The sequence below is a fragment of the Echinops telfairi genome, unplaced genomic scaffold (genome assembly GCF_000313985.2).
Source record: "Echinops telfairi isolate 266 unplaced genomic scaffold, ASM31398v2 ScPeMD7_70;HRSCAF=299, whole genome shotgun sequence".
Classification (NCBI taxonomy): Eukaryota; Metazoa; Chordata; class Mammalia; order Afrosoricida; family Tenrecidae; genus Echinops; species Echinops telfairi.
Genome location: NW_022103968.1, coordinates 10,706,239 through 10,716,018, shown reverse-complemented (window position 1 = coordinate 10,716,018; position 9,780 = coordinate 10,706,239). Strand labels below are relative to the sequence as shown.

Below are 9,780 nucleotides of genomic sequence, written 5' to 3'. Positions count from 1 at the left end.
GTGGTTGCATAGGCTGGTGTGCTTCTTCCATGTGGGCTTTGTTGCTTCTGAGCTTGATGGCCGCTTGATTACCTTCAAGCCTTTAAGACCCCAGAAGCTATACTTTTTGATAGCCGGGCACCATCAGAAATGAGTGACTTATGCGCTTTACACAATTGATGTGTGTATGGATTGGGATAACAGTTGTATGAGCCCCTAATAAAATGTTAAAAAAAAAAGAAATGAGTGACTTTTATTTATTTTTTTTAACTTGAGTATTTGTGCAGGAACTTAGAATGTTAGTAGGATCATTATTTCAGAGGGAAAGGATTATAAAGCCAGAAGATTCTGATCTATGGGATCCCCATGTGTCAGGGCAGAACTGTGCTCCACAGGGCTTTCCATCACTCCTTTTTCAGAAGCAGATTGCCAGGCCTTCCTTCTGAGGTACCTCTGGGTGGACTGAGGCTCCAACCTTGCGGTTAGCTGCCGAGCACGGCGGCATCCCCCAGGGTCTCCTCAACACAGGGGAGAAAACGGGCTTTCCTCCTCCTTTGTCAGATGCCCCGCATTGTTGGGAGTGGGAACATCAATGACGTTTGCAGGACCAGCAAATAAGAGAGGAGCAAATCAGACAGGCTTATAAAATACCTACTCCAAGGAAGGTTGAGGAGGCAATGACTCCAGCCCCCAGTAAGAGGTTCTCTCGTGGGTGATCATGCTAGGGAAACATAAAAGTAGGTGCTTAGCAAAGGTCCCCGTGTCACCCAGCAAGGATAATTAAAAAACAAACAAGCACTGAGAGAAACGCCAGCAAAAGGGCCCACATCTGGCCCTCTGGCACTCACGTAGCTGGTGTTCCCATTGACGATGTTGAAGGATGTCAGGTAGGTGTAGAGGGAAAACTGTGGGCAGAGAGGCAAATGGACCCTTGTTATAATGTGAGCCTAACAGAGCTCAGTCACCGTGCGTGAGGCAGAAACAATGGCTACCTGGGGTAAAATCATGGTCTTCAACCCTCTGGATGGCATCATTGACAAAAACAGCTTTGGAGAAGGAAGAAGAGAGTGGTCAGTGTTTGGGGGTTGGCAGGGCCTGCAGGAGTCTGGAACCTCCCAGGGAAGATGGCAGCTGAGCCCCCCAGGATCAGGGACAAGGTGGGTGGCAGTGAGATACAGAGGCCATGGGTCAGCAGACTATCCAATGCTAAGAAGCACCCACAGGGCCCTGAACTAGCTGCCTGGGGATGTCGGAAGCTTCCCAGTTATCCCTGTCCCCATGCCAGAAACCTGACAGGGCAGCTCAGACTTACTTGGAAAGGGACACAGGAGGGATGGGTGAGGTGGGTGGAAGCACCTTAGGGGCACAAAGAGGAACGGTCTCACTGGGGGAAGGGGCGACTCCGGTCCCAGGTGGGGGCCTGCGTTGGGAGGGCCTAGGCAAGAGGCTTACAGCCCACCTGCTTGGGCTTGTGGGCACGTCTCACGCCCTGGTCTCCACAGTGCATTGCACACAGTGGGAGTTGAAACTGAGGGCAGCCTGTGGTATCGAGGGCTCAGATGCTGACGGGACAGATAAGCACAGGGAGGCAGAGGTGGGTATAGAGGGCAGAGCAGGGTCACAGGTGAGGAGCCCCCAGGACAGGGCGGAGCTGCAGGACACTGGCTGAAGTCAGGCTGGGGTGGCCGTCTTCCTGGCGGTGAGGGGCAGCGTACTCACCAAGGGCCCCATGAAAGGCAGGAAAGCTGGACAGGAGAGAAGAGCCATCAGTGACACAGCTTCGGAGGCCCCAAGGGGACAGGAAGGGGCGCCTGCTGAAGCCACAGACCTCAGAAGGAAGCTGCACTCGTTGTTTGTCCCCCCTCCACCCCCACTCCCCACAAGTAAAAATAACAAACATGCACCTAAGGTACAAACTCAAAACTGAGGCAAAGAGCAAACAGCAGCCTTCCCCAGCCTCCCAGCCTCTTCCAGCAGAGGGGAGCACGTGGGTGGGGGGCTCCCGTTGAGCCCCCTAACGGTGTTTGTTCGTGTGACCCTCGGGATGTACACAGAGCCCTGGTGACACAGTGGGGGAAGCGGTGGGCTGCTCCCTGGCAGGTCAGCAGTTTGAACCCACCAGGTACCTGACGGGGGGGACAGATGAGGCTGTGCTCTTCGATAAGCATGACCACAGGGGCAGTTTTCCTGTCCTACAGGGTCACTGTGAGGCAGGGGTCTGGCTGTCAGGATGTGTGGAGCCCCTGAGTGAACAAGCTAGCCCAAGGGCTGGAGGTTTGAGTGCGGCAGGGGCTCTTCTGAGGACAGGCCTGGCCTTTGGAGAAAGCAGCCACGGACGACCTGAGCTGGCTCACCTCCACCTGGAGCTGGAACAGGCTCCACAGCACGGGGAGCTGCTTGATCAAGACACGAATACCCTCGCTCTCTCCCGTGCCGCTCCTCCCCACTGCCCGCCCCAACTCACGGGGACAAAGGGGACCACACAGCACCATTTCACACTTTGCTTTCCCCCCAACCCCCAGGCCCTCCGAACATTCTTTTCTCCCCACAGACTCCCTAAGCCTTTCTAGGAAGAAACCAACTCACCTGCAGGTCGGAAAGGAGCGGGGATCAGCTTGCCACTGTCGGGGTGCACTGTCGACTTCAAGAGAGGACACACCCAGGTCAACTTAGTGTTAGGTTTGTCCATTTCTTTCTACTCGACTTGGGGAGCCCGCGGGTGTATCCGAGGATCTGTGCTCAGGCGAGCTGTCAATGGCTGAAACTGTGCATAAGCAGACCCCCAGGCCTTTCCTCTGCAATGCCACCGCTAAGACCCACCAGCCCTGTGGGTTAGTGGTCAAGGGCAAGCAGTTTGTGACACTCGGGGATCTTTGTTATTTTAGGGTTGAAAAATTACTACGGGGCTGACTTACAAGACTCGTCTTCCAAGCTTCTTGCAACTGAAAAGAGGGCAAACAAAACAAAAAGGCAACAGCTTTCAGGGGCTTGGCAGCAAATAGTGTCCCTGTCAGTCTTGTCGCTGGTGGGCCCTTCACCCTGCCCCCCACGGAGCAAGGGTCCTGAGTGTTTTCCTACCGCAAAACCAAGGGCTTCAACGTGGGACCAACACACACACACATAAACCCATATCACACTATGAGAGGCGGGTCCGTCCACACAGACAACTCGCCAGACCTCTGAAGGTCAAACCTGCAAGTGTCTGCAAAGGAGGCCACAGGCCTCCAGCGAGTCCACCCTGGGATCTGGCAAGCCTGCAACCTGAATCTAGCCTGCCCCGCCCAGCACTGGTCAAGCTGTCAGCTGGCGGCCCAGCTCAACCAAAGGCAAACTTTGATCACTGCCTTTGCGTCAACACCGACTCAGCGGCTCTAAAGGACAGGGTCGATAAAACAGCCCTGTGGGTTTCCAAGACTGTAACTCTTTACAGGAGCAGAAAGCCTTGTCTTGCTCCCCTGGAGTGGCTGGTGGTTCCAAACTCCCGACCTTGTAGCCACCAGCAGAAGTCCCAGCAGGCTCTTAAGAAAAAACCCAGTTATGCATGAGCTTTCTGCAGGCTGCCTGTGTGGGACTGTCTGCTGATTCCACAAGCTCCCTACACCACTAGGTCTGCATGCCCAGGGTGACAACAAACATGGGGTCAGAGCCCTGGCGTTGGAAGGCAACGCCGCCCTGGAAAGCCTCAGACCAGCCACACAGGACGGCCAGTCCTCTGGCACCAGGAGCAGCCCTACTTGGTCCACTTTGTCACTGCTGTTGAGTGGAGTCTGGCTTGGAGCGACCCCCCCTCCAGGAGAGGAGTGAGGCCCTGTCTGGATTTCTAGGCTGGGATCACCAGGTCATCCTTCCTGGGGTGGCTGTGTGGGTTCCAACCCCCAGCCTCCTGGTACCGCAGCTGAGCGCCACCAGGGCTCCCTGTCCACTGGTTTCTGAGCAGAAATTCTAAGTGCATTTACACAGTTGGTGTGCAAACTGGTCCTGTTGGCTGTCCAAATACTCAGCCTGGGCGTGGGGGGCGCTACGCTCTGATCACAGTGATGGGCCTCATGGCCGGGCACAGGACTCCAGACCGTTCAAGCAGAACCGTCGGAAGTCGGCCCTCCCAGCCACCCTGGCATACCTGCTTCTCTTCCACGTTCCCGCTGGCTGCATTGGCGGATAACAGCTGTCTGGCTTTTCCTATTGTTTCCTACAATCAGAGACGAAGGTATCAAGGAGGGAACTGCTCACTCGCTGTCCGGACTGACCTACCACCTTCGAACCACTGCCCTCTTGCCGGCACACACTGGACGGGAAGCAGTGCTTCTTTCTGACGTCAGTGCAGCAGCGAGGCCGAGGCTGCCCACTTCCCGGGGGCTCCCACGGGGGTCCTCACAGGTGTAGTTCTGACTTAACATCCCTCCCCCACCGCCCCAAGTCACACACACACTTCCTAGACGGCCCTGCTGGCTTACCCCACTGCAGCCGCGCTCCTCCACCCGGGTTCTTCTTAGGGTCACCAGCTGCCTTAGTGGTGACAGGGCCACCCGCCTCTGGTCTGGTCAGCCACTTGGCAGACCTGCCCTCCTGCGCCCCATGTCCAGTCACACCACTCACCTTCCCTCTCTGCTTGGCTCTTTGAGAAAATAATAAACAGAAAAATACGAAGGCTGATTCTCTCCCAGACTGACCACTGTAAACAGTCTATCATACGTGTTTCTCCCTGGAACCGGGAATCATCACCCCCAGGGCTGCTTTCCCTCCCCATTCTTCCACTCCAGAGGTCACTGCCCTTCTGCGCACCAGGCGTATTCTTCCGACCCTGTACTTGGAGGCCCAGGGGCTGGAGATCTGCGTTTGGGTCCCAGCCAATGCACGGTGCATGCAGCCACCACCGTGTGGCTATCGGTAAGCGCCTGTGTGTTGCCACAAAGCTGAACACATTCGGCAAAGCTTCCAAAGCTGGACTAGGAAGAAAGGCCTGGTCATCCTGTCCTGGAATCAGCCAGTGAACATCTATGTACCCAACCGATCCGCAACTGAGCCTGGGGCTGGCTGCGTGGCTGGCAGCATTCGGCTCTGTTCTCCTTGGGGTCACTCTGAGGCAGGGGACAGCGTGAGACAGCTGATAACAGCAGGTGACTAGATGCATCCATCAACACTGAGCGATATTTGCTTTTGAGTATGTTACACTCTCTAAAGCAGCGATTCTCAACCTGTGGGTCGTGACTTTGGGGGTCGAACGACCCTTTCACACTGATTCATAACAGTAGCAAAATGACAGTTATGAAGTAGCGACGGAAATAATGTTATGGTTGGGAGTCACCACAACATGATAACTGTATGAAAGGGTCGTGGCATTAGGAAGGCTGAGAACCGCTGATCTAAAGAGAGCTAGAATTCTAGCAGCTTGCTGTCTCCAGTACACATCATCGACAGGGTCCATGTCCACTTAGGGCATCTCTCTGCTCTGTCACTTGTCACCGCAGGCAGAAGCCCACATACCACATGTCAATGGTCTGTTTCCCAACTGATGGCGTTCAGGTTGTTTCTTCTATAACTCAGTCTTCGGGTCTTTGTGGAGCACAGATATGGGACGGCCTCTTGGGGTCTTGCCCTGAAGGCTGGTGCTGGTGAGAAAGGCATCCCTTTTCCTCCCCAGGTTCCAACCCTCCTGGGCTTTCACTTGGATACCTTGGACCCTGAGCCAACTCCTGATCAGTTTCACTGACAGTGGAGTCCCCTCTGGGGACTCAACACTCAACTATAAGGAGTCCTCTGACACAGAAATGGCCCCATCCCCTTGCTGCCTGAGGACAGATGCAGTCCTCCCTCGTCTCAGCCACAACCGGCCCTTCACTGTCTACCTCACCGCCCAGCATAGCAAGTGCTGGTGGCTCCGACTGGCTCCCCAACCCTGGGTTTTGCACAGGAGCCCCTCCTGCTCCCTGATGTTTCCTCCCTGCCTCTGCCATCTCGGTCTCCTCAGATGTCCCAGCCCACAGGGGTCCTCTGGGGTCCCTTGGTGAGTGTCGTCCAGCACCGTCTTGGGCAATAGTCTACCGTGATCCTCAGGGTTTTCTGTGGCGAGTCTTTAAAGACATGTTGCAAAAAAAAAAAAAAAAAAAAGACATGTTGCCAGGCCTTTCTTCCTAGTCTGCCTTAGTCTGGAAGTTCTGCTGAAACCTGACCACCATGGGTGGCTCCGCTGGTAGTTGAAATATTGGTGGCACAGCTTCCAGCATCACAGCCATTGGCAAGCCACCACAGGAGGGAGAGACAGATAGACAAGACGGACAGATGTTCCTCCCCTGGTCTGTGATTCCTTACCAAGCCCTCTGGGAGCACTGTAGCACGTGGTGGGTGACCAGTATGGCTAGTCTGGCTTCTGACACGGGAGACATTTATTCCATTCTCTTTGAATCACCAGCACCTGCCGCCCAGGAGTGGGCATGGTCTGCGGACCAATGTCCACTCTGCACCATCCTGCCAAGCTGACAACCTTCTCCCAAAGAAATGAAAACGAAATAGCAGCTAGATTCTGTCATTTCTACTGTTTTCAAAGGGACCCATGACTTTCACATTCACTTAAAAAAAAGGCCAGGGGTGGGGGGGGGGGGGGGGGTGGGGGTGGGCGGAGCAGTCACCATCTGTTATCTCTGAAAATAAGAAAATACTTACAGTTGAAATGATCAAATTTGTAGGGTCTAATAATTCTGTCCACAGAAGAAATCTTTGAACAAAAGACTAAAGAGAAAAGGGGGGGAGGGGGGAGGGGAGCATCAGAATGGTTAATGGCAATAGGAAAACAAAGATAGACAATAATCATGACAAGTAACATTTTTTCTTTTATAACCTAGAAGGGCCCTGGAAGGTGCCCTGATGACGATGTGGATTAAGTATTGGGCTGCTAACCCCTAGGCCAGCAGTTCCAACCCACCGGCTTCTCTGGGGGAGAAAGATGAGGTTGTCTGCTCCTGTAAAGGTTTACAGCCTCAAAAACCTTATGGTGCAGTTCTCCCCTCTGCCCTCTGGGGTCACTCAGAGTCCGAATGGGCTGGTCGGACGGCAGGAAGTTTGGGTTCAGTGGGTGGGGGCTTGTATTGCATCTCTCCCTTTTTTCCCTTTGTCATCTCCTGGCAACCACCTGACAGATGAGGAAGCTGAACATTAGAAAGGCTCAGGAATGTCTCCAAGCAACCAATCAGGCCATGACTCCAGTCTACGCTTAAAACACCAAAAACAAAAACCAAACTCACGGCCATCAAGTCGATGCTGACTAACAGTGACCCTATAGGACAGGGTAGAACTGCCCCTGTGGGTTTCCAACACGGTAACTCTTTATAAGAGTAGAGAGCCCTGTCTTCTCCCTCAGAGGGGTTGCTGGTTTCAAACTGCAGACCTTGAAGTCGGCAGCCCAACTCATAACCACTATGCTGCCAGGGTTCCTTTCTTAAAATACAGGATCGGACAGCCTACAGCTGCACTTTGCAGCTGCTGCATTTCTTACAACTTGAAGGTTTGTGGGAACCGTGGACAAGTCCCTCGGCCTCACTTTCATCATGCTCATCACACCTTTAGTAGATGATAGGATAGTCTAAACGTAACTTTTGGACACACTGGACACCATAAAATGCGTATCAAAACTCATTGCTATCCAGGTGGCTCCTACTCAAAGCAGCCCTCTAGGACAGGGTAGAACTTACCCCTGTGTGTTTCCCATACTGACATTCTTTAAGGGAGTAGACAGCCTAGTCCTTTTCCTGAGAAGCAGCTGGTGGTTTCAAACTGCAGACCTTGCAGTAAGCAACCCAATATGTACCCAGTGTGCTGCCACGTTTTCACGGTTTTACTGCCATGTCTAGAGCCACAGAAAGCCCCGCAGCAATCTCTCACAGATATGCCTGTATCCTCACATCAAATTGCTCCTGAGTGAAAAGCTCAGACTCTAGGGTCCATAGGGCCTGTGTTCTTTTCCACACTTGAACCTGCCCATCCCATATCTGACCTTGCGGCAAGTACCTAGAAGAGCGGTTCTCAACCTTCCTAATGCCGTGACCTTTTCACACAGTTCTTTATGTTGTGGTGACCCCCAACCATAAAATTATTTTCATTGCTACTTCATCACTGCCATTTTGCTAGTTATGAATAGTCATGTAAATATCTGCTATGCAGGATGTATTTTCATTGTTACAAATTGAACATAATGAAAGCATAGTGATTCATCACAAAAACGATATACAATTACATATTGTGAAATATTTATTTCTAATGGAAAATAAATGAAATTTTGTCTTGAAGCATGGTGTAGCATGGGTAACAGTCTTCACACCAGGTACTAGTATGTGGGTATATCTGCATGTGAGCAGACCCGCCTGGAGACGGATAGAGGAGTGGTGTCTCAGTTCCCAAGACCTTTGGAAATATGTTTTCAGATAGTCTTAGGTGACCCCTGTGAAAGGGTCGTTCGACCCCCACAGGGGTTTCAACTCATAGGTTGAGACCGCTGACCTACAATGACCACAGAATCTGTTTCCTCACCCTTACAGTTGTTGTAAGACTTAGCTGCACTAATAAAGCCCTGTACACCCAGAAAGGGCTTGAGGAGGTAGCCAGGGTCACCGAGAAAGGAGGAGGATGGGCTGTTGCACCATGCCCCTAAAGGTCACCATGCTCTTGGCTTTGAATTCCTGGCCCTCCAGGGAACAACTTGACACCCAGTTTCCCCTCCCTGCTCCAACAAAGCTCAGAAAGCAAGATGGGGCCACTAAGGAGGGTGATTGGAACCAGGGAATCCAGGGAGGAAGGAGACCAAGTGCTGTTAGATTGTGGGGATTGCAATTGATGCCAGGAAACGAAATGCATATACATTGTTGAAGGGGTGCGCTGTCAACTTTTACCCAAACCACAAAATATCTTTAAAAGGAGGAGGACCTAGGTCTCATCGAGACTCCTACCAGTAAGAAAGCATCCCCAGGTGCCACTTGAAATATGCCTGCGCCCAAATGAGGCAGGACATGGGTGTGAAATGCACATACAAAAAGAGGTATAAAGCATCTCAACAATATTCTGGCTGGTTGTATGTTAAAATGATTAATTTGGATAGACTGCGGGAGCTAGAACTGGTTTTCCCTGGGGGGACGGGGGGATTGTTCGCCTGGGACAGGGTGCAGTAAGGACTACTTTCCTGTGGTTATTATAGGGGTATAATGATTGCAATTTGCTCGCTGACAGGTTTCCCCCTTGTACTGGTTCCGGTTACCACAGATTTAGTGCATGATTAAAATGCTTTACATGTTCTTTGTTCCTTTAAAATGTAGCTCAGGTATTTTCCATCACCTCCGTGGCTCCCCCCCCCCCCATTCTATGGAACAGACTTAAGCACTGCAGGAGGGGGTACGTGTCACTTGGGGAGATGACAGTTGTCTTAGCTTCCAGCACGCGCTCTCTGCACGCTGAGCAGCAGACCCAGAGGGAAAGAGACACCTGCGAAGCCCGGGGGCTCCTCAGCTAGGGTGATCTAGACCGTGACCTTGTGACAACCCTGCAAGTCCAAGCCTGGGTCTCAGGTGATGACGCTGGTGACCGGGTGCAGTGGAAGGTTTTCCCATCCTCCGCCCAGGGTCTTGCAAGCTCTTGGGCCGACTGTGCGGCAGGTGCAGAGGCACGCTCCAAACCCACTTCCGGGGGGAGGTCACCCAGCGCGCAGCGGGCACGTGGTTGTCGCCAGGTCGCCAGGCTCAGGTGGGCAAGGCGGGCCGGGTACACCAGACTTCACGAGCGCGGCCCCTCCACCCCCGCCCGGCCCGCGGCCCCGCCCCG

The 9,780-nt window shown here is 53.1% G+C and overlaps 1 protein-coding gene across 1 annotated transcript in view; it reads right to left on the bottom strand.

Annotated features, from left to right (window-relative positions):
• Positions 1 to 7,522, bottom strand: part of SFXN4 (sideroflexin 4) — a 16,287-nt gene extending 8,765 nt beyond the window's left edge. The window contains exons 1-10 of the mRNA XM_045291399.1: positions 7,514 to 7,522; positions 6,640 to 6,705; positions 4,100 to 4,168; positions 2,895 to 2,921; positions 2,566 to 2,620; positions 1,699 to 1,724; positions 972 to 1,025; positions 828 to 884; positions 635 to 700; positions 477 to 497 (exon numbers count right to left, since the gene is read on the bottom strand). Coding sequence (XP_045147334.1) covers positions 477 to 497; positions 635 to 700; positions 828 to 884; positions 972 to 1,025; positions 1,699 to 1,724; positions 2,566 to 2,620; positions 2,895 to 2,921; positions 4,100 to 4,168; positions 6,640 to 6,705; positions 7,514 to 7,522 — 450 coding nt within the window. The remainder of the gene's footprint in view (positions 1 to 476; positions 498 to 634; positions 701 to 827; positions 885 to 971; positions 1,026 to 1,698; positions 1,725 to 2,565; positions 2,621 to 2,894; positions 2,922 to 4,099; positions 4,169 to 6,639; positions 6,706 to 7,513) is intronic.
• Positions 7,523 to 9,780: the final 2,258 nt, after the last annotated feature.